At 43.0% G+C, this 25061-nt stretch overlaps 1 protein-coding gene across 3 annotated transcripts in view; it reads left to right on the plus strand.

Annotated features, from left to right (window-relative positions):
- Nucleotides 1–4808: 4808 nt before the first annotated feature.
- The window catches only part of LOC121551994 (rab GTPase-binding effector protein 1), a 48610-nt gene continuing 28357 nt past the window's right edge, over nucleotides 4809–25061 (plus strand). For 2 of the 3 annotated variants that reach the window (XM_045210772.1, XM_045210773.1), the window contains exons 1-8: nucleotides 4810–4988; nucleotides 9884–10012; nucleotides 12052–12255; nucleotides 15703–15866; nucleotides 16124–16243; nucleotides 16526–16661; nucleotides 16833–17011; nucleotides 18160–18261. In XM_045210772.1, the coding sequence (XP_045066707.1) occupies nucleotides 4943–4988; nucleotides 9884–10012; nucleotides 12052–12255; nucleotides 15703–15866; nucleotides 16124–16243; nucleotides 16526–16661; nucleotides 16833–17011; nucleotides 18160–18261 (1080 nt within the window). In that variant the 5' untranslated portion in view covers nucleotides 4810–4942. Of the gene's footprint in view, nucleotides 4989–9883; nucleotides 10013–12051; nucleotides 12256–15702; nucleotides 15867–16123; nucleotides 16244–16525; nucleotides 16662–16832; nucleotides 17012–18159; nucleotides 18262–25061 lie in introns of all 3 variants that reach the window. The other variant, XM_045210774.1, reaches the window with a different exon arrangement.

Raw genomic sequence — 25061 nt, forward strand, 5'->3', positions numbered from 1 at the left:
TGAAATGGAAGATTCCCGGTGTCTGTGACGCCCGCCGTTTGGTGCGACTCAGACCCGGTAGAGCGCGTTATGAAACAGAGAAGACACTGTCTGTCCTGCTGAGTTTTTATGTCTTTACCCTACAAAGTCAAGTTAGGATGTGTCAGTTATCCCGTGAGAGCTTTTGTCCCAAACCCATTACAGTGTTTCAGGTGCCAAGCTTATGGTCATGTTGGAGCAGTGTGTAGGAGGGAGATTCCTAGATGTGAGAAGTGTACAGGAGGGCATGAGACAAAGAAAAAGAAAAAGCTGTTTGTGTGCTGGAGATCAGAAGTGTCCGGTGAGAGAAAGGCAGGTCGAGGTTGCCAGGATCAGAGCAGTACAGAAGGTGTTGTATGCTGAGGCAGTCAAGAGAGTAGTAGAGGAAGATGGGTCCAGGGCAAGGGATCCTAAGAGGCTCCCTGTGAGTATGCCGAGGCCAATAGAGAGTGATAGGAATAACGTGTTTCAGTAAGGTTGGCTTCTTAACTTTCATAGCCATGGTTATCAGCTGTACCACAGAAATAGAAAGTAAATCACAGAAAATAAATGTTGTGGTGGCAGAGAAGTACTTGGGTGTACGAGATTTTACTGCAGAGGAGTTACAATGCGTGTTGAACGATAGTGTTCCGTCCGCCATGCTGCTGGCCTGATGTAGGATCAGATAGGGCCAAGTAGAGGAATAGTGGTGAGGTTTTAATGGGTGTAGGGTTAGTTGGTAGGGCAATTTTTCTTCCCTTTTCCCAGTCCTTTTTCCCTTCCCTTTTGTGTCACAAAGTGTGATGAATTCACACTCCAGAACAGTAGGTGGAAACCAATGATGTGTATAAACCCTGGATGACTGCCATCTTGGTAATCTTGGCACAAAAAATATTTAGAAATGCATTTATTAATGTCTACATTCGTTTTTGAAACATTATTATATTACAGACACCTTAATGCATACTTCTAAATTATATTATGTGAGTTAAACATAAAAATAATAAATTTAAAACGATATAAAAACATTTTCCTTCAAGTTATTTATTTATTTATTTATTTATTTTTCTTCTAATGCTACTGTCCCCACTACAAGAAAAAAATACTTACATTGATGGTTCGTCGGAGTGCATAGTGGGATTTCTTATAAGCGTCCGGGTTAGAATCCCGCACCTTGAAACGGCAGCTCTACCCTTTAGCTCAGTGCGGATGTTGCCTGTAATCCATGGCTTCTGGTTGGGGTGTGTACGTACGGTCACTGTGGGGACAACGTTATCGATGCCTTTATTGATGAAGCCAGTGACTGATGTGGTGTACTCCTCAATGCTATTGGAAGAATCCCGGAACATATTCCAGTCTGTGCTAGCAAAACAGTCCTGTAGCTTAGCATCTGACCACTTTTTTATTAACCGAGTCACTGGTGCTTCCTGCTTTAGTTTTTGCTTATAAGCAGGAATCAGGAGGATATAATCATGGTCAGATTTGCCAAAATGGAGGGCAAGGGAGAGCTTTGTACGTGTCTCTGTGTGTGGAGTAAAGGTGGTCAGTATTCACCCCCCTTGGCATCTTTCCTATTTTGTTGCCTTACAACCTGGAATTAAAATTGATTTTGGGGAGTTTGTATCATTTGATTTACACAACATGCCTACCACTTTGAAGATGCAAAATATTTTTTGGGGTGAAACAAACAAGAAATAAGACAAAAAAACTGAAAACTTGAGCGTGCATAACTATTCACCCCCCCAAAGTCAATACTTTGTATAGCCACTTTTTGCAGCAATTACAGCTGCAAGTCTCTTGGGGTATGTCTGTATAAGCTTGGCACATTGAGGTCTGGGCTTTGGCTAGGCCACTCCAAGACGTTTAAATGTTTCCCCTTAAACCACTTGAGTGTTGCTTTAGCAGTATACTTAGGGTCATTGTCCTGCTGGAAGGTGAACCTCCGTCCCAGTCTCAAATCTCTGGAAGACTGATTTCTCTATATTTAGCGCCATCCATCATTCCTTCAATTCTGACCAGTTTCCCAGTCCCTGCCGATGGAAAAACATCCCACAGCATGATGCTGTGTTCTTGGGGTGATGAGAGGTGTTGGGTTTGCGCCAGACATAGCGTTTTCCTTGGCCAAAAAGCTCAATTTCAGTGTCATCTGACCAGAGTACCTTCTTCCATATGTTTGGGGAGTCTCCCACATGCCTTTTGGCGAACACCAAACGTGTTTGGTTATTTTTTTCTTTAAGCAATGGCTTTTTTCTGGCCACGCTTCTGTAAAGCCCAGCTCTGTGGAGTGTACGGCTTAAAGTGGTCCTATGGACAGATACTCCAATCTCCGCTGTGGAGCTTTGCAGCTCCTTCAGGTTTATCTTTGGTCTCTTTGTTGCCTCTCTGATTAACGCCCTCCTTGCCTGGTCCATGGGTTTTGGTGGGCGGCCCTCTCTTTGCAGGTTTGTCATGGTGCCATATTCTTTCAATTTTTTAATAATGGATTTAATGGTGCTCCGTGGGATGTTCAAAGTTTCTGATATATTTTTATAACCCAACCCTTATCTGTACTTCTCCACAACTTTGTCCCTGACCTGTTTGGAGAGCTCCTTGGTCTTCATGGTGCTGCTTCCTTGGTGGTGCCCCTTGCTTAGTGGTGTTGCAGACTCTGGGGCCTTTCAGAACAGGTGTACAGTGAGGGAAAAAAGTATTTGATCCCCTGCTGATTTTGTACGTTTGCCCACTGACAAAGAAATTATCAGTCTATAATTTTAATGGTAGGTTTATTTGAACAGTGAGAGACAAAATAACAACAAAAAAATCCAGAAAACCGCATGTCAAAAATGTTATAAATTGATTTGCATTTTAATGAGGGAAATAAGTATTTGACCCCCTCTCAATCAGAAAGATTTCTGGCTCCCAGGTGTCTTTTATACAGGTAACGAGCTGAGATTAGGACCACACTCTTAAAGGGAGTGCTCCTAATCTCAGCTTGTTACCTGTATAAAAGACACCTGTCCACAGAAGCAATCAATCAATCAGATTCCAAACTCTCCAGCATGGCCAAGACCAAAGAGCTCTCCAAGGATGTCAGGGACAAGATTGTAGACCTACACAAGGCTGGAATGGGCTACAAGACCATCGACAAGCAGCTTGGTGAGAAGGTGACAACAGTTGGTGCGATTATTCCCAAATGGAAGAAACACAAAAGACCTGTCAATCTCCCTTGGCCTGGGGCTCCATGCACGATCTCACCTCGTGGAGTTGCAATGATCATGAGAACGGTGAGGAATCAGCCCAGAACTACACGGGAGGATCTTGTCAATGATCTCTTGGCAGCTGGGACCATAGTCACCAAGAAAACAATTGGTAACACACTACGCCGTGAAGGACTGAAATCCTGCAGCGCCCGCAAGGTCCCCCTGCTCAAGAAAGCACATATACAGGGCCGTCTGAAGTTTGCCAATTAACATCTGAATGATTCAGAGGAGAACTGGGTGAAAGTGTTGTGGTCAGATGAGACCAAAATGGAGCTCTTTGGCATCAACTCAACTCGCCGTGTTTGGAGAAGGAGGAATGCTGCCTATGACCCCAAGAACACCATCCCCACCATCAAACATGGAGGTGGAAACATTATGCTTTGGGGGTGTTTTTCTGCTAAGGGGACAGGAGAACTTCACCGCATCAAATGGACGATGGACGGGGCCATGTACCGTCAAATCTTGGGTGAGAACCTCCTTCCCTCAGCCAGGGCATTGAAATTGGGTCGTGGATGGGTATTCCAGCATGACAATGACCCAAAACACACGGCCAAGGCAACAAAGGAGTGGCTCAAGAAGAAGCACATTAAGGTCCTGGAGTGGCCTAGCCAGTCTCCAGACCTTAAACCCATAGAATATCTGTGGAGGGAGCTGAAGGTTCGAGTTGCCAAACGTCAGCCTCGAAACCTTCATGACTTGGAGAAGATCTGCAAAGAGGAGTGGAACAAAATCCCTCCTGAGATGTGTGCAAACCTCGTGGCCAACTACAAGAAACGTCTGACCTCTGTGATTGCCAACAAGGGTTTTGCCACCAAGTACTAAGTCATGTTTTGCAGAGGGGTCAAATACTTAAGCCACTTTCTACCACTCTAAATTTCAAGCTTCTGCCTCTAACCCTAGTAAACTCTTTTCCTCCCTCCTTAATCCTCCACCCCTCCCCCTCCCCCTCCCTCTCTGTGGACGACTATGTCAACCACTTTGAAAAAAAGGTTGACTACATCTGCTACTCATTCACTCAGACTATTGAGTCCACTGGTCACACTCACACAGAAATACCCTACACCTTGACCTCTTTCTCCCCTCTCTCTCCAGATGACATCCTGCGACTAATGAGGTCTTGCTTACTTTCTATGCCTGTGATATGTGGTTGTCCCACCTAGCTATTTTAAGATGAATGCACTAACTGTAAGTTGCTCTGGATAAGAGCGTCTGCTAAATACTAAAATGTTATGTAAAATGAATAAGACTTTAAATGTGATAGGAAAGCATCCAACAGGAAAGTGTGATTATTGCAGGAAACAGAGACAGTGGAGCATGTATTGATACAGTGTGGGCAGTATGAGAGGGAAAGAGAGAGGCTGAGATCTAGTATGAGGGAGAAGGGGATACATTAAATTAGTTTAAATAGTATATTGAGTAGATACAGTGTAAAATATTTTGTTATCTTTGTTAAGAGAAACGGGGCTGGAAGGTAAGATATAGTTTCTCCCGGTCGCTAGCACACACTCCAGTGCAGTAGGTGGCATTAATGCACCATAACGTTGGATGCCAACCGCCGATAAACCCCACCGAAGAAGCAGAAGAAAAAGAGCTGTTTCTCCAATGATGTTGCCTTCCATGTAGCGGGCAGCCTGTTTTCTTGAACACTTCTAGCTAGCTTTCTCCCACACCACGCCAGTTAGTGCATTTCCACCTCCCTGGAAACCATGGCCGAACAGGCCACGGAATCCGCCCGGCAGCCCCAGCATGACGGTAAAGCTTGTTCTTTTTTGGAAGTCTTTATGATGTGGTGACGTTGCGAGCTAATCCAGATAAGCGGCCTGTGAATCTTCGGTTTAGCTACCAGCACCATCACCCGACGTGTCACTACCTATCCTTGGCCATTATTTCAAGTTCCCAATGGATGTATATCATCATACATAGCGAGCTTCACGGGCACCAAACTAGATGTGCATACTTTGTGTTAGAAAATAAATGCATCGTTCCATTTTGCGCGATAAGAATGGCGTATGATTGCTGATCCATCTGGCTGGAACTATTTTAGTCAGAGACGACGCTTAACTAACTAGTCGAACTGTGTTGATGCTAACTAGCTAGCTAGCTGTCATTGTTGTTTTGCAGCGCTTGTGTAGGCGAGTTATTCGACGGAGTGTAACATTTGTTAGTGGTGGTTATTTTTGTACATGTAGCAAACGTTTTCGAAAACAGTTTTTATTGACGCATGAATATTCAGTCATTTAGTTGTCCATCCCCTGGTTTGTTTGCAAAATGTTGCGCCTATCCCAAAAGTTATACAGGTAACGTTAGCTAGCTAGTTTGGGGACGGGCCAATGTCTGACGTTGAACTCCAGAATAGTTAACTAGTTTACTAGCTAGCTAGGAACGTTAGCCACACTCCACAGATAAATTGTAAGCCAACATGTCTTTATACATTGAGCCTATGACTGAATTGAATTGACAGGATAATTTTCTCCAACTAGCTACACCAAATCTGGTAATGGAGAGAATGAATTATGTCATGACAATGCTGTTATGTTAATACATTGATGCCATCCCACTCTGAAAAAATGTAATGGTCTGCAAATAATATGCATGGGCAGACATTTTTACACCTCTTTGTTAATTTTATTGGCTTCTAACTCCCTGAGTTGTAACTATGCCATTCCTAGGAGTAGAGCTGGTCAATATCGGTCTTCAGTTTAGCCTAATGAGGCTAGGTACATACACCAGGTGTTAAATGAGTGAAATGACACATTTCATTGACTTCAGACAGGCTTTACAACAGGCAACACTCTGATGATGTAATTTCCATGTAATTTTTTAAAATGTAGGTCATGACACTGAGTATATTCCTTGTTATTGTCAGTACAAGAATAAAGTCCTGATAGCAGTAACTTGGTATAGTAATTTACAGGACGTGAAATCAAGCATCAGCATAGGTCTAGAAGCATGTACTACATACTAGTCCCGCTGTTGCTATGCTGTGTAATGTTACAGCATAGCCAAGCACAATTACATAGAAAAACACACAAAATGTATCTTGTCAGTCATGAATGTTGAATCAAATTATACAGTGGGGAAAAAAAGTATTTAGTCAGTCACCAATTGTGCAAGATCTCCCACTTAAAAAGATGAGAGAGGCCTGTCATTTTCATCATAGGTACACGTCAACTATGACAGACAAAATGAGAAAAAAAAATCCAGAAAATCACATTGTAGGATTTTTAATGAATTTATTTGCAAATTATGGTGGAAAATAAGTATTTGGTCAATAACAAAAGTTTCTCAATACTTTGTTATATACCCTTTGTTGGCAATGACACAGGTCAAACGTTTTCTGTAAGTCTTCAAAAGGTTTTCACACACTGTTGCTGGTATTTTGGCCCATTCCTCCATGCAGATCTCCTCTAGAGCAGTGATGTTTTGGGGCTGTCGCTGGGCAACACGGACTTTCAACTCCCTCCAAAGATTTTCTATGGGGTTGAGATCTGGAGACTGGCTAGGCCACTCCAGGACCTTGAAATGCTTCTACGAAGCCACTCCTTCGTTGCCCAGGCGGTGTGTTTGGGATCATTGTCATGCTGAAAGACCCAGCCACGTTTCATCTTCAATGCCCTTGCTGATGGAAGGAGGTTTTCACTCAAAATCTCACGATACATGGCCCCATTCATTCTTTCCTATACACGGATCAGTCGTCCTGGTCCCTTTGCAGAAAAACAGCCCCAAAGCATGATGTTTCCACCCCCATGCTTCACAGTAGGTATGGTGTTCTTTGGATGCAACTCAGCATTCTTTGTCCTCCAAACACGACGAGTTGAGTTTTTACCAAAAAGTTCAATTTTGGTTTCATCTGACCATATGACATTCTCCCAATCCTCTTCTGGATCATCCAAATGCACTCTAGCAAACTTCAGACGGGCCTGGACATGTACTGGTTTAAGCAGGGGGACACGTCTGCCACTGCAGGATTTGAGTCCCTGGCGGCGTAGTGTGTTACTGATGGTAGGCTTTGTTACTTTGGTCCCAGCTCTCTGCAGGTCATTCACTAGGTCCCCCCGTGTGGTTCTGGGGTTTTTTGCTCACCGTTCTTGTGATCATTTTGACCCCACGGGGTGAGATCTTGCGTGGAGCCCCAGATCGAGGGAGATTATCAGTGATCTTGTATGTCTTCCATTTCCTAATAATTGCTCCCACAGTTGATTTCTTCAAACCAAGCTGCTTACCTATTGCAGATTCAGTCTTCCCAGCCTGGTGCAGGTCTACAATTTTGTTTCTGGTGTCCTTTAACAGCTCTTTGGTCTTGGCCATAGTGGAGTTTGGAGTGTGACTGTTTGAGGTTGTGGACAGGTGTCTTTTATACTGATAACAAGTTCAAACAGGTGCCATTAATAGAGGTAACGAGTGGAGGACAGAGGAGCCTCTTAAAGAAGAAGTTACAGGTCTGTGAGAGCCAGAAATCTTGCTTGTTTGTAGGTGACCAAATACTTATTTTCCACCATAATTTGCAAATAAATTCATTAAAAATCCTACAATGTGATTTTCTGGATTTTTTTTTCTCAATTTGTCTGTCATAGTTGACGTGTACCTATGATGAAAATTACAGGCCTCTCATCTTTTTAAGTGGGAGAACTTGCACAATTGGTGGCTGACTAAATACTTTTTTTCCCCACTGTATTTGAACTTACTCTGCCGATTGTCCGTGGGTTTGTACCTTCAGTGGGTCAAAAGACAAAATATTCACAGGAAAGTATAATTAAACCGACTTCAAAACACGGGTCTCTGTGTGTGGCAATCAAGATTTGTTTGCTCATGACCTAACGCACGTGCACAAGACGGAAGTACAGTGCATTTGGAAAGTATTCAGACTCCTTCCCTTTCTCCACATTTTGTTACGTTACAGCCTTATTCTAAAATGGCTTAAATTATATTTTTTCCTCATCAATCTACACACAATATCCCATAATGACAAAGTGATAACAGGTTATTAGAAATTTTTGCAATGTATTAAAAACAAAAACAGAAACACCTTATTTACATAAGTATTCAGACCCTTTGCTATGAGACTCGAAATTGCGCTCAGGTGCATCCTGTTTCCATTGATCATCCTTGAGATGTTTCTACAACTTGATTGGAGTCCACCTGTGGTCAATTCAATTGATTGGACATGGTTTGGAAAGGCACACACCTGTCTATATAAGGTCCCACAGTTGACAGTGCATGTCAGAGCAAAAACCAAGTCATGAGGTCAAAGGAATTGTCCATAGAGCTCCGAGACAGGATTTTGTTGAGGCACAGATCTGGGAAAGGGTACCAAAACATTTCCCTATGCTTCACCATAGGGATGGTGCCAGGTGTCCTCCAGACGTGACACTTGACATGAGAAACAAGATTCTCTGGTCTGATGAAACCTGCATGCCAAGTGTCACGTCTGGAGGACACCTGGCACCATCCCTATGGTGAAGCATGGTGGTGGCAGCATCATGCTGTGGGGATGTTATTCAGCGGCAGGGACTGGGAGACTAATCAGGATTGAGGGAAAGATGAACGGAGCAAAGTACAGATAGATCCTTGATGAAAACCTGCTCCAGAGCGCTCAGTAACTCAGACTGGGGGCGAAGGTTCACCTTCCAACAGGACAATGACCCTAAGCATACAGCCAAGACAGCGCAGGTGTGGCTACGGGACAAGTCTCTGAATGTCCTTGAGTGGCCCAGCCAGAGCCCGGACTTGAACCCGATCGAACATCTCTGGAGAGACCCGAAAATAGCTGTGCAGCGACGCTCCCCATCCAACCTGACCAAGCTTGATAGGATCTGCAGAGAAGAATGGGAGAAACTCACCAAATACAGGGGTGCCGAGCTTGTAGCGCCATACCCATGAAGAATCAAGGCTGTAATTGCTGCCAAAGGTGCTTCAACAAAGTACTGAGTAAAGGGTCTGAATACTCAACGGCAGTACCGAGGCTCTAAAAAGTCGGGTAAATAATACTTTCCTGTGGATATTTTGTCAAAAATGTCAACCCGCTGAAAGACCAACCGCACAGACAACTGGTAGATTGAAGTTCAAATGCAATTTTATTAAACATTCATTCATTCAACATTGATTGTAAGGAAACTTTCCACGTCATTCTGATTTATTAGGCAACCTACGTAAATGCTCTCCATAACGACTGAGATTGGTCTGTTGTCTTTTTGAGTAGTGAGTTAGGCTATGCATTATTAAGAATGGGGAAAAACTGTACAGTATGTAGCCTAAAGCTAGTGGACAGATGGGCCTATGCCTAAAGCCCCAAATAATCAAAGATTGGAACTGGCAACTAGTGTACTTTTTGCACTGGAATTTGACTCTAAGAAGTAGGCTATATTACTGTGCTATTATATATAACCATTATGTTGGACACCAGGAATGCTATTTGGGGAAGTTACTTTTCAGGCACCTCATGCTGTTTTATATTTATAAAGTTGAATCTCTGAACAACTTGGAAAACCTCCAGAGTTTGTTCATCGGTAGGCCTATGTCATAGATCTTTGTTTAGTTTGCGTCTTTCTGGTCAAACCTTTCTCAGGCTGCTTGTTGTATTGCAGTTTAGAGAAATACCTTTATTTCTGAAAGTTTCTTTAGTGTTCTTGTTTTGTCCTCTTCCTTAGCGGTGATCCAGCAGCGAGTGGCAGCCCTGGAGCAGGAGAGAGCCGAGTTCTCCAAGCTCAAACAGCAACTGGAGTCTGAGTTCAACCAGAAGCGAGCCAAGTTCAAAGAGCTCTACATGTCCAAAGAAGGTGACTGTTCAATGTCGGGATGTGACCCGAATTTGGGATCATTAACGGTTCAAAAAATCCTTAACCGAACCCCCCCTTGGCCTACGGAAATGTAATTAACATAATACAAACATCCCCATCACAGTCTGTTTGTTTAAGATGGAGATATCCGTTTTTTTGCATGGGCTGTTTTTCAATCCACCGCATCCGCTGATATCGCCCTTCCGCATCTGCGGTAGAAGAAAAAAAACATTAACCTGACCCGACCTTCCTCCTCCTGCTCCTGCTGGCTTTCGCAGATTCTGCTCTCCTGAAGTTGCCGGTAATAGGCTACACGAGGAGTTGGCAACCTTTTTCATGTGGAATGCCAATTTCTTTAAATGTCTACTGATCTGCGTGCCAGTTATGGTTTTCATATGCAAATTTTTGTGGAACAGTTTAATTTCATTTTAATAAAGTCTTCGTACTGTATCTCAAAATCATTGTCATGTGGTTAATCAATATTCTATCCAAATTAAAATGATACAAACCTAAAAAGTAACTTTCTTGCCAACTATTTAAAAATAGCCTACATAAAGCCAACAAATAAAAACATTGCGGCCTGCAGGTAGAAAATATCCTCATAAAAAATTATCCTATGAATCACATTGGCTACGCATGGCCTGTCTGCAACAAACATGAAAAATCATATAACCTATCAATTTGGGTCTTGCCCGAAGCTCGCGCTAACAAACTTGCAACATTGTATAAAATATTCTGGGCCCCTCAGAATTTCCAGCGCCAGTGAGCTCGGGACAGACACCGCTGTAGACTATTTGGGGACAAGAGCTCATCAGGTAGGCCTATTTTATTAAGTTTCCACTGGATCAGAGCATGACATTTTTCACTTTCACACGGAGTGGTTATCGAAGGGGAGAGAGTTGGAAAGATTTTTCAAATACATTGAGGAAATATTGTCATTCTCAATGAATGTAAAAACAGACTTTGTTTGCTTGCAGTTTGAGGGGAAGAAAACATTACTTTGAGAAGCTCCACAGCTCATTAGTGGTAGTGCGTTAAGCCAATCAGAAATACTATCAGATCCCCTAATGGGAACATTTATATGCCTACATTTGCGTGCAGGCCAGCTAGCCTATAGACCTACTTCTATGTGTAATCAGGTGTGCGTCCTTACTCAACATTGACAGTAGCGCTCCAAACAAAAGACGGACTAAATTGACAACTTGTAAATGGAATGAAATAAACCAAAACTTGTTTCTCACAAGTGTAGCATAGGTTGTGCACTCTGCAAACTACGTGTCCACTCTGACAATGAGAACGGTACATTTCGAATAATAATATATTGAATGCATTAACAGAAATTACCGTAACCAAACACATTGTCAATTAGAAATTATAGGAATTAACGGTAAATGTACTACTGGTGATATACATTATGTAATGGAAAATTGATAGACACTAACAATCAAATGCAAACAATTCACAAGTTATGAAACAATGAATGTGCACAACATGGTGGGAGAGAGCGCATTCTGGAGAGAGACGTGCATTGTGCATCTTAGCCACACTCCCCTTCTTGGACTGCCACCCCTACGGCCTCTGCCATGGAGGTGAGCGCTGTTTGGTAGGTAGTCAGGACTACGGTAAATTGAACTGTATTGCCCGCTAGCGGTCATACACAGCACCATATCTGAATTGTGAATTCACGTCATTTAATGATTAAAACAAAAACGTTTAAACAAGAAATAATTCGCTTTTTTAAACGTTCAATGTTCAATCTGCTGTTGGCGAGCATGCCATTTAGCTTATTGTAAACTCATGTAGTTAGCTTCATGAATATGGGAAAGGGGGATACCTTGTCAGTTGTACAACTGAATGCATTCAACTGAAATGTGTCTTCCGCATTTAACCCAACCCCTCTGAATCAGAGAGGTGTGGGGGGCTGCCTTAATCGACATCCATGTCTTCGGCGCCCGTGCCCTGGTCTCCTGAAACATATCCGGCCTTATCATGGGTTACCTCTTGTATTTTCCTCAGTTCATCTCTCTTTTCCTCCCCAGAGGAGCTGAAGCGCCAGGCAGCGTCTCTGGAGGGGGCCCAGTCGGAGCTGAGTCGTGTCCAGGCCCAGCTGGAACAGGCCCAAGCAGACATGGAGAACATCAAGGCGGTGGCCACTGTGTCAGAGAGCACCAAGCAGGAGGCCGTTGACCAGGTCAAGGGACAGTGGCAGGAGGAGGTGGTCTCCCTACAGGCCATCATGAAAGGTAGCTAGGCTAACTCTACTTTTCCGCCTCTGGCCCTCATTTTGCCATTCAGTATCTAGTTGGTGACACTGTTGGAAGACTTTCAGAAAAGCTGTAACCCATGTAACATTTACTCTAGTCTAGGCCTTCATGAAAGGCAGTCATTAATTCCATGTCATAGCCATGCTTCTGTTACAGCGTTGATGACGTATCATCTTAGCTTGACACGCAGAAATTAAAATGGAACAGGATTACAATACTGTCCCTGTGGCTAAATAAAGTGTATTGAGTTGAATAGTTAAGCAGTGATAAGCCTGATTGCAAATCAACTGCTACGCTTTACACTGAGGATCAGTTACAAATCAAATTGTATTTGCCACATGCGCCAAATACAACAGGTGTAGACATTACAGTGAAATGCTTACTTACAAGCCCTTAACCAACAATGCAGTTTTTAAGAAAATAAAGTGTTAAGTAAAAAATAGAAAAGTAAAAAAAAATAAAAAAAATAATTAAAGAGCAGTAGTAAAATAAAATAACAGTAGGGAGGCTATATACAGGGGGTACCGGTACAGAGTCAATGTGCGGGGGCACCGGTTAGTCGAGGTAATTGAGGTAATATGTACAGTGAGGGAAAAAAGTATTTGATCTCTTGCTGATTTTGTACGTTTGCCCACTGACAAAGAAATGATCAGTCTATATTTTTAATGGTAGGTTTATTTGAACAGTGAGAGACAGAATAACAACAAAAAAATCCAGAAAAACACATGTCAAAAATGTTATAAATTGATTTGCATTTTAATGAGGGAAATAAGTATTTGACTCCTCTGCAAAACATGACCTAGTACTTGGTGGCAAAACCCTTGTTGGCAATCACAGAGGTCAGACGTTTCTTGTAGTTGGCCACCAGATTTGCACACACCTCAGGAGGGATTTTGTCCCACTCCTCTTTGCAGATCTTCTCCAAGTCATTAAGGTTTCGAGGCTGACGTTTGGCAACTCCAACCTTCAGCTCCCTCCACAGATTTTCTATGGGATTAAGGTCTGGAGACTGGCTAGGCCACTCCAGGACCTTAATGTGGTTCTTCTTGAGCCACTCCTTTGTTGCCTTGGCCGTGTGTTTTGGGTCATTGTCATGCTGGAATACCCATCCACGACCCATTTTCAATGCCCTGGCTGAGGGAAGGAGGTTCTCACCCAAGATTTGACGGTACATGGCCCTGTCCATCGTCCCTTTGATGCGGTGAAGTTGTCCTGTCCCCTTAGCAGAAAAACACCCCCAAAGCATAATGTTTCCACCTCCATGTTTGAGGGTGGGGATGGTGTTCTTGGGGTCATAGGCAGCATTCCTCCTCCTCCAAACACGGCGAGTTGAGTTGATGCCAAAGAGCTCCATTTTGGTCTCATCTGACCACAACACTTTCACCCAGTTCTCCACTGAATCATTCAGATGTTCATTGGCAAACTTCAGACGGGCATGTATATGTGCTTTCTTGAGAAGGGGGACCTTGCGGGCGCTGCAGGATTTCAGTCCTTCACGGCGTAGTGTGTTACCAGTTGTTTTCTTGGTGACTATGGTCCCAGCTGCCTTGAGATCATTGACAAGATCCTCCCGTGTAGTTCTGGGCTGATTCCTCACCGTTCTCATGATCATTGCAACTCCACGAGGTGAGATCTTGCATGGAGCCCCAGGCCGAGGGAGATTGACAGGTCTTTTGTGTTTCTTCCATTTGCGAAATATCGCACCAACTGTTGTCACCTTCTCACCAAGCTGCTTGTCGATGGTCTTGTAGCCCATTCCAGCCTTGTGTAGGTCTACAATCTTGTCCCTGACATCCTTGGAGAGCTCTTTGGTCTTGGCCATGGTGGAGAGTTTGGAATCTGATTGATTGATTGCTTCTGTGGACAGGTGTCTTTTATACAGGTAACAAGCTGAGATTAGGAGCACTCCCTTTAAGAGTGTGCTCCTAATCTCAGCTCGTTACCTGTATAAAAGACACCTGGGAGCCAGAAATCTTTCTGATTGAGAGGGGGTCAAATACTTATTTCCCTCATTAAAATGCAAATCAATTTATAACATTTTTGACATGTGTTTTTCAGGATTTTTTTGTTGTTATTCTGTCTCACTGTTAAAATAAACCTACCATTTTTTAAATTATAGACTGATAATTTCTTTGTCAGTGGGCAAACGTACAAAATCAGCAGGGGATCAAATACTTTTTTCCCTCACTGTACATGTGGGTAGAGTTAAAGCGACTATGCATAAATAATAAACCGAGTAGCAGCAGCGTAATAGATGGGGTGGGGGTGCAAATAGTCCGGGTAGCCATGAATAGCTGTTCAGGAGTCTTATGGCTTGGGGGTAGAAGCTGTTAAGAAGCCTTTTGGACCTAGACTTGGCGCTCCGGTACCGCTTGCCGTACGGTAGCAGAGAGAACAGTCTATGACTAGGGTGGCTGGAGTCTTTTGATAATTTTTAGGGCCTTCCTGGTATAGAGGTCCTGGATGGCAGGAAGCTTGGCCCCAGTGATGTACTGGGCCGTACGCACTACCCTCTAGTGCCTTGCGGTCAGATGCTGAGCAGTTGCCATACCAGGCGGTGATGCAACCAGTCAGGATGCTCTCGATGGTGCAGCTTTAGAATTTTTTGAGGATCTGAGGACCCATGCCAAATCTTGCCAAGTATCCTGAGGGGGAATAGGCTTTGTCGTGCCCTCTAGAGTCCTGCTCCTTGAAAGCGGCAGCTCTACCCTTTTGCTCAGTGAGGATGTTGCCTGTAATCCATGGCTTCTGGTTGGGGTATGTACATACGGTCACTGTGGGGACGACGTCATCGATGCACTTATTGATGAAGCCAGTGACTGATGTGGTGTGCTCCTTAATGCTATCGGAAGAATCCCGGAACATATTCCAGTCTGTGCTAGCAAAATAGTCCTGTAGCTTAGCATCTGCGTCATCTGACCACTTCCTTATTAACTGAGTCACTGGTGCTTCCTGCTTTAGTTTCTGCTTATAAGCAGGAATCAGGAGGATAGAGTTATGGTCAGATTTGCCAAATGGAGGGTGAGGGAGAGCTTTGTAAGCGTCTCTGTGTGTGGAGTAAAGGTGGTCTAGAGTTTTTTTTTTTATCCATCTGGTTGCACATTTAACATGCTGGTAGAAATGAGGTAGAACGGATTTAAGTTTCCCTGCATTAAAGTCCCCGGCCACTTGGAGCGCTGCTTCTGGATGAGTGTTTTCCTGTTTACTTATGGCCTTATACAGCTCATTGAGTGCAATCTTAGTGCCAGCATCGGTTTGTGGTGGTAAATAGACAGCTACGAAAAATATACATGAAAACTCTCTTGGTAAATTGTGTGGTCTACAGCTTATCATGAGATACTCTACCTCAGGCGAGCAAAACCTTGAGACTTCCTTAGTATTCCAACACTGTAACAGTCAATGCTCTCACTTCCCCTCCCCCCTAAGACACAGTGCGTGAGTACGAGGTGCAATTCCACCAGCGCCTGGAGCAGGAGCGTGCTCAATGGAACCAGTACAGGGAGGCGGTGGAGAGGGAGATGGGTGAGCTGAGACACCGCCTCTCAGAGGGTGGCCAGGAGGAAGAGAACCTGGAGAACGACATGAAGAAGGTAGGCTGATTTCACACCGGGGGGGGGTCATCAGAGTACATGTATCCTTTTATCAGGGTTGGGGTCAATTTCATTTCAATTCCAAATAATTTTTCTCATAGAGAAGCATTGATGAGAATTTGAATTTTAGATTAATTCCTGAATTGACTGAATTTAAATGGAATTGACTGCTTTTGTTAGATTTGACTTGTATGTCTGTTTTGATTCACGGTCAATAGAGTTGGACTTACTTGATTTTAATGGCTTTTTCCCCCCAGGCCCAGGAAGATGCAGAGAAGCTGCGGTCGGTGGTGATGCCAATGGAGCAGGAGATAGCAGCTCTGAAAGCCAAGCTGACCATGGCAGAGGACAGGGTAAAGGAGCTGGAAGCCTCAAAGGTTAGTCAACGGGGACTGGAAAGGAAATGGATGTTCTCCATAATAATTGTTCTCCATAATAATTGTATTAACAAAACAATGTTATCCATCCAAAATGTCAATTGAGGTTGGGTTATATCTAGACCATTTGCAAAGGAACATTAATTTGTGTTGATTATTTATGACATTTTATAAGCAAAACTGTCTGAAGTGATACAGTGGAAAAAATGACTTTCTAAAAATGGCTTACAGTTTAAATATGTAATCTGAGTTACTGATGAATGACTAATTTTCATTCTGTAGGTAAAGGAGCTCAATCATGTCCTGGAAGCAGAGAAATCCTGCCGCACAGACCTGGAGATGTATGTGGCGGTGCTCAACACTCAGAAGTCTGTCCTTCAGGAAGATGCAGAGAAACTACGCAAAGAGCTCCACGAAGGTGACTCGCTCGTAAAGCTTTATTCAAAAGCATGCTGTCAAACTTTAGGAAAAGAGATGTGAGAGACTTCAAAGTACAGCACAGTATTCTCTTTCTCTTTACCTCCCCCCCTCTCTCTCTCTCTCTCTCACACACACCCTCTCTCTTTCTAAATGCCATATATTTTCTTAGTTTGTCACCTGTTGGAGCTGGAGCGGCAGCAGCACAACCAGTTGAAGCACACGTGGCAGCGGGCCAACGACCAGTTCCTGGAGTCCCAGAGGCTGCTGATGAGGGACATGCAGAGGATTGAGAACGTGCTGTCCTCCGAGCAACTCCGCCAGGTGGAGGAGATCAAGAAGAGGGACCAGGTACTCACACTAGAGCTGAGCGATGTGGAATAAAATCCATATTGCGAAAATGATAAATTACGATAAATACTTTTTTAGGGAGGTGCTAGAGCTGGGTGATGTGGACTTAAAGTCATATTGAATGTGACTATTTTGCTCGATTACAAATACAATGATAAAACAAAATGTTTTAATGGACAGTTACTTTACATTAGCGGCAGGGCTCTAGACAAAATGTTTTCAGTGCCAAGTAAGAACTGAGATGGTAGCCTATGATTTAAAAAGTTTTTCAGCTAACATATCCAGGGAATGCATGATTTTATATTTTGATGGTCAACCTGGCAAAATATGATCCAGAAATATCTGATTTATTTTTGGCTCTTCAGAGAATTTGCCGACATCTTTGTGCATGTTGGCCTAAGCTATATTTTTCACCACCTGTGGAAGTGGGATCTTAAAACACCTGCTCTGGTTGTAAAGTGGTGCCATGAACTCCATATTAAGAGGTGAGAAATAAATGAGATATGCACAGAACGCTGTGACTCTCCTCTCTATAACTAGAACAACAGTAGTTGCTTTGAAAACTGTAATTTTCCCACAATTGCATTTTGCGCAATGTGCTTCTCAGAATGCATCACTCCCTCCTTGCGCACAGTGGGGAGAGAGCTTGAGAGTGGCTCGCTCACACAGCAGGCGACTGCGAAACGGGGATAGGCAAATACTTTCAGAGCAGGAATCTACATAATGCATAGGCTATTGCTGTTGACCAAATAATGTTTTTCGTACAATCTACAGGAACATTGTGTAGTAAAATCACCAAGAATTACAGACGTACGCAAAATGCTTCAGTAAGAGGAAGGCAATGTCGTTGTCAGTCATTTTCGGTTTATCGTCCTAGCTCTAGCTCACACCTCGAGTCAGAGGTGTGTGTGTGAGGTTATTGGTGTGGGTGTGTTTGACCGTGCAAGGGTGAATCAGACAATTGTGGAATAGAGTAAATACTGTGACAGTGTACTGACATTTATCGACAGGATATTGTGCGTGCATGTGCGCTTATGGGAATGCAAGTCAGTTGATGAGGTAGAAATTCCCTGTCAAAGTGTAACATTGTTCACAAGGAGTATTTACATGCTCAGACCATTTATTGACATTGTGTTTGCTTCCCCCAGGAGGAGGATGATAATGAAAGGATCATCCAGGAGCAAAACGAGGAGGACGGGACAGAAACTGAACCTTTAGAAGACTCATTTCTTGGGCTCAGTATTGAAGAGGTAGGGATATGATGTCACCAACACCTTACCGAGAGCACATTGCCCCAGACACCCGTGATCCTCTGAGAGGTCAACCGCTCTATAAAACATTCTCTCTTGAGTTCATATTGTGACCCACCACCTGGATTCGGTCCTATTTAAAATTTGAAGTGGTGTTTTTTTACATTTTACTTTGGATAAAAGTAGAGACTCAGAGCTAGAAAATCATATACTGAACAAAAATATAAACGCAACATGCAACAATTTCAAAGATTTTACTGAATTACAGTCAATTTAATCTATGGATTTCACATGACTGGGAATACAGATATGCATCTCTTGGTCACAGATAGATACCTTAGAAAATAGGTAGGGGCGTGAATCAGAAAACCAGTCAGTATCTGGTGTGACCACGATTTGCCTCATTCAGCGCGACACATCTCCTTCGCATAGAGTTGATCAGGCTGTTGATTGTGGCCTGTGGAATGTTGTCCCACTCCTCTTCAATGGCTGTGCGAAGTTGCTGGATATTGGCGGGAACTGGAACACGCTGTCGTACACGTCAATCCAGAGCATCCTACACATGCTCAATGGGTGACATCTCTGGTGAGTATGCAGGCCATGGAAGAACTGGGACGTTTTCAGCTGTCAGGAATTGTATACAGATCATTGCTACATGGTGCTGTGCATAATCATGGTAAAACATGAGGTGATGGCAGCGGATGAATGGTACGACAATGGGCCTCAGGATCTCGTAACAGTATGTCTGTGCATTTAAATTGCCATCGATAAAATGCAATTGTGTTCGTTGTCCGTAGCTTATGCTTGCCCATATCTTAACCCCACTACCTACAATAGGGCACTCTTTTCACAACGTTGACATCAGCAAACCGATCGCCCACACAACGCCATACACGTGGTCTGCGGTTGTGATGCAGGTTGGATGTACTGCCAAATTCTCTAAAACGATGTTGGAGGCGGCTTATGGTAGAGAAATGAACATTCAATTATCTGGCAACAGCTCTGATGGACATTCCTGCAGTCAGCATGCCAATTGCACGCTCCCTCAAAACTTGAGACATCTATGGCATTGGTGTTGTGTGACAAAACTGCACATTTTAGAGTGGCCTTTTATTGTTCCCAGCACAAGGTGCACCTGTGTAGTGATCATGCTGTTTAATCAGCTTTTTGATATGCCACACCTGTCAGGTGGATGGATTATCTTGGCAAAGGAGAAATGCTCACTAACAGGCAGGTAAACAAATTTGTGCACAAAATTTGAGCTAAATATGCGTTTTGTGCATATGGAACATTTCTGGGATATTTTATTTCAGCTCATGAAACATGGGGGACCAACACTTTATTATAATATTTTTGTTCAGTATACACTACTGGTCAAAAGTTTTAGAACACCTACTCATTCAAGGGTTTTTCTTTATTTTTACTATTTTCTACATTGTAGAATAATAGTGAAGACATCAAAACTATGAAACAACACATATGGAATCATGCAGTAACCAAAAAAGTGTTAAACAAATCCAAATATATTTTATATTTGAGATTCTTCAAATAGCCACCCTTTGCCTTAATGACAGCTTTGCACACTCTTGGAATTTTCTCAACCAGCTTCACCTGGAATGCTTTTCCAACAATCTTGAAGGAGTTCCCACATTTGCTGAGCACTTGTTGGCTGCTTTTCCTTCACTATGCCGTCCGACTCATCCCAAAACATCTCATTTTGGTTGAAGCGGGGGATTGTGGAGGCCAGGTCATCTGTTGCAGCACTCCATCACTCTCCTTGGTAAAATAGCCCTTACACAGCCTGGAGGTGTGTTGGGTCATTGTCCTGTTGAAAAACAAATTATAGTCCCACTATGCCCAAACCAGATGGGATGGTGTATTGCTGCAGAATGCTGTGGTAGCCATGCTGGTTAAGTGTGCCTTGAATTCTAAATAAATCACAGACAGTGTCACCAGCAAAGCACCCCCACACCATAACACCACCTCCTCCATTCTTTACAGTGGGAAATACACATGCGGAGATCATCCGTTCACCCACACCGCGTCTCACAAAGACATGGCGGTTGGAACCAAAAATCTCAAATTTGGACTCCAGACCAAAGGACAAATTTCCACCAGTCGTGTTTCTTGGCCCAAGCAAGTCTCTTTTTCTTATTGGTATTTAGTAGTGGTTTCTTTGCAGCAATTCGACCAGGAAGGCCTGATTCACACAGTCCCCTCTAAACAGTTGATGTTGAGATGTGTCTGTTACTTGAACTCTATGAAGCAGAGCTTCACTGGGCTCCCGAGTGGCGCAGCGGTCTAAGGCACTGCATCTCAGTGCTTGAGGCATCATTACAGACCCCCTGGTTCGATTCCAGGCTGTATCACAACCGGCCGTTGGGGCGGCGCACAATTGGCCCAGCGTCGTCCGGGTTTGGCCAGTGTAGGCCGTCATTGTAAATAAGAATTTGTTCTTAACTGACTTGCCTAGTTAAATAAAGGTAAAGTAAAATAAAAAGCATTTATTTGGGCTGCAATCTGAGGTGCAGTTAACTCAAATGAACTTATCCTCTGCAGCAGAGGTAACTCTGGGTCTTCCATTCCTGTGGCGGTCCTCGTGAGAGCCAGTTTCATCATAGCGCTTGATGGTTTTTTCAGTATTGACTGACCTTCACGTCTTAAAGTAATGATAGACTGTCATTTCTCTTTGCTTATTTGAGCTGTTCTTGCCATAATATGGACTTGGTCTTTTACCAAATAGGACTATCTTCTGTATACCCCACCTACCTTGTCACAACACAACTGATTGGCTCAAACGCATTAAGAAGGAAAGAAATTCCACAAATTAACTTTTTAAGAAGGCACACCTGTTAATTGAAATGCATTCCAGGTGACTACCTCATGAAGCTGGTTGAGAGAATGCCAAAAGTGTGCAAAGCTGTCATCAAGGCAAAGGTTTGACTATTTGAAGAATCTCAAATGTAAAATATATTTTGATGTAACACTTTTTTGGTTACTACATGATTCCATATGTGTTATTTATTCTACAATGTAGAAAATAGTAAAAATGAGGAAAAACCATTGAATGAGTAGGTGTTCTAAAACTTTTGACCGGTAGTGTATATCATACACTGCAGTTGAGGAACAATGGGAAAGTAATTCTGCTTTGAAAGTTGATAAACATCTAGCCCCACTTTTGAGAAAATGGCCCGTGAATGTTTTGGTACACCTATTGGAGAGCTCTTCTTTGTCTACACCCATTCAGCATCAATCATCCTCTTAAGCCTTAGCCCCACCCATCTCTTTAAGGGTTCACAGTGTAGTAAACAACCAAAGATTTCAAGATTAAAAGTGGTGAAAGTAGAAGCTTAAAGTACACTTTATCTAGTCGTTGGCCTATATCCTAATCTGACTTTGGTGCAGGTCATGTTGTTCTTCAGTTTCCTCTGGTAAACACACACTATATCAAATAAAATCAACGTTTATTTGTCACATGCACAGGATACAGAAGGTGTAAACGGTAGGGTGAAATGGTTACTTGCGTAGTGGAGTCTTGTTTAGACATGTAGCTCCTCCCGAGTGGCACAGTGGTCTAAGGTCCGTGTCCGCTGTGCCACTAGAGATCCTGGTTCAAATCCAGGCTCTGTCGTAGCCGGCCGCGACCGGGAGACCCATGTGGCGGCGCACAATTGGCCCAGCGTCATCCATAGTAGGGGAGGGAATGGCCGGCAGGGATGTAGCTCAGTTGGTAGAGCATGGCGTTTGCAACGCCAGGGTTGTGGGTTCGATTCCCACGGGGGGCCAGTATGAAAAAAATATAAATAATGTATGCACTCACTTAACTATAAGTCGCTCTGGATAAGAGCGTCTGCTAAATGACTAAAATGTAAATGTAGCTAGCTAAACAATGAACCATAATCCCAACTCTAATGCCACTTTGAAAACAACTGGGAACTCGGAATTCTCTGACTTCACTGCGTTCAAAACAACTGGGAACTCTGGGTGGGGAAAAACAAGCTCCGACTGGGAAAAATCTATTTGAACTGTCATCAAACTGGGAATTCCAACATCGGGAACTTGCAATGAAATGACTTTCTGACAAAATTGGAAAGTATAATATCTGAAAACGTAGCTAGACTCTTACCCTTATACATGGATGAACGCTTCTCCCTGTGTCATGGATGCCATGATTGCTTAGCCAGAACTTGGTTCTATTTGTGACGCTTGATGCGCTGCAAGTCCCGCCTCTCCCATCTCCTTATTGGTTTTTAGGAGCATATACCCACGTGGGTGATTTGAAAGATGAACTGAGGTCCACAGTGCAGTCCAGTTGGTGGTGGTAATGCACCTCAAAGTTGGTTGCCAAACGCCATATAAAGTCCAAAGACGAAGAAGAAGCCTGAAGGAGGAGAGAATACTAGAAACGAACTCGGTTTAGCCTTTTATCTGTGTATTAATTGGCGGAGTAGAGGACCTTGTGCATTCCTGGTAAAATAACAACCAATGTTTATATCCCAGGACAAATTAGCTAGCAACAGCAAGCTAGCTAGCTAAATTGCCATAAATGTTTAATGCTTTTCGACCTGTACCCAAATTAATATAGTTGGTTCAGAGTTCGTTTTGATATTTCAACCTGCGTGTCCTGATCGCGTCTGGTGTGGGTGGAGAAAATCAACATGCGCACGATGACGCACGTGGACGAGCGGTGTGGTCAGCATGTGATTTTGAAGATCTAATCCGGAGACCGGTGTTTTATACAACAGCCTTCGATGTTCTCTTTTGGACTCTCTCCACATTTTGCAATCATCTCTCTGCTTCCACCGGGCATTCCACTGATTTCAAAACTCGGTCAACTTCTTCCGTGACAACGACACCGTTTCTTCCCCACCACTGTCATCAGAAGACTCTACAATGTCTGTCTCAATGAAAAATGTTTTGTCCTAAAATCAGGGATTCCCTCACTGTCTGATTCATTTTCAGAATCAGAGAGTCTCAGTATGGCACGATCGTCCTCCAGAAAGTAGTCCAGCAAAACTTTTTCAGTTCTCATTATATATATTTTTTAAAGCCACGGTAGAAAGGAATATCCACACATACTGGGCAGCTCATGTTATAGACAGAAGCGTGATACATGGCAGACCAATCCGAACCCATTTCTCGGCATGTCCAGCCCATCATTTATCTCAGCCAATCATGACTAGCGGGAAGGTTCATGTATTTTTCCGTGGCTAAACCAACTAGGCTCTTAATTTTAACAATTTTATTCGTATTTACAGATGGCGTACAAGTTTATTATGGCACATGAAAGTTCACATGTTCCCGAAGTCAAGTCAAGCTATATACATGCACAAGTACAGTGAAATGCCTTTCTTGCAAACTCAAAACCCAACAATACAATAATCAATAACAATGTAATACAAGGAAAAAAAAGAATAATTTAAGCTGTTTGGGCTTTAGGACCCCTTAAGGTATAAAAGCAGATATACAAAAATGTATTTGAAACATTGAATTTGGCCTTACTGCTATTAGCCCATAGAGACCATATTGAATAGCAGCTTCATACATGGATAAACAGATAGTTCACCAAAAAATCTAAAGGAAATTTTGTTATGAAGTGTCTGTCCTATATATTTTTTGTTACTGGTACCCGGCTACCTTTTTAGACTAGTCTTGTGAGGCTTGTGGGTGTCCTAGGGAAAAACAACCGACATGTACGTGAGAGACTCACCTTTCCACAGAGGGGTCATATTAGTGTGTAGCCCAAATGGTTCAGACGCTACAGACAAGTTGGCAGATCGGATGTACCGACTTCAGACGAGTCCCGTGACGCTTGTGGGGCTCGTAGAGCAAAAATGAGAACACCATCGTGTCCGTGAGAGTCTCATTGTTCTGTTCGGACACTACAGATGTTTTTGAGAAGACCGATTTTTGGGCTGTCTCATGGTCTGACAAACACTGCTCTACCTCTGCCACCTTTCACCGCAGATGCGGAAGGGTGCCATCGGCGGATGCAGTGGATTGAGACGCAAACATAACTCTAGCTGATACTGACGGATTTGGATGGGATTTTTTTTTAATGCTAATTATTCAATACTGTCAATACCGTTAACTATTTTCTTAATTTTTTTTCAATAAATGTTAATATTTGTAGCTACTTAAGTAAATACATGCAGTCAACTTGTGCAATACGTTGGGAGATAAAGCAGATCGCATTCTTCATTTCACCTGTCACGTTATGAAGCTTACCGTAGTTCCCCAGAATAGTTGAGCCAGTTGAGCCTGTTCGTAAATAGCACTACGGGAGACGGGTCACGTTTTTATATTGGAATTCAAGTATTATTTTTTTGCTTCAATAGAATGATCAGGGTTATGCAACTATTATTTTCCTTCACAGAAAATACATTAGTCCATCACATTCGGCAGAAAATAGCTTCATCATCAGATGACAACAGAAGTGTAACTATTTGGCTGGCAGCCACACAAGTAAATTAGCTTACAATGAAAAAGCAAGGTATTTTTTTTGTGCAAAAAACGATACACGGCCATCATATGTCTATCATAGAAAGAATGTAACCAGCTACATTTCCTAATGTTAAAGTTAATCTTGCATTTTACAGTAGGCTGGCAACACAGAGAAAAGTACAGGAGAAAAGTATCTACACATCAGTCAGAGCACTGTCTTTTGATAGAATGTCCGTTCGTGAATTCTCATGCGAGTGGAGAAGTGCAACTGAAGCACAATTTGTGCTTCAAAATTAGTTTGATGCTGAGCAGAAATGACCATGAGAAGCATTTTAGATCTGCGTTTACAAAACGCA

Source organism: Coregonus clupeaformis, chromosome 35, assembly GCF_020615455.1.
Source record: "Coregonus clupeaformis isolate EN_2021a chromosome 35, ASM2061545v1, whole genome shotgun sequence".
Classification (NCBI taxonomy): Eukaryota; Metazoa; Chordata; class Actinopteri; order Salmoniformes; family Salmonidae; genus Coregonus; species Coregonus clupeaformis.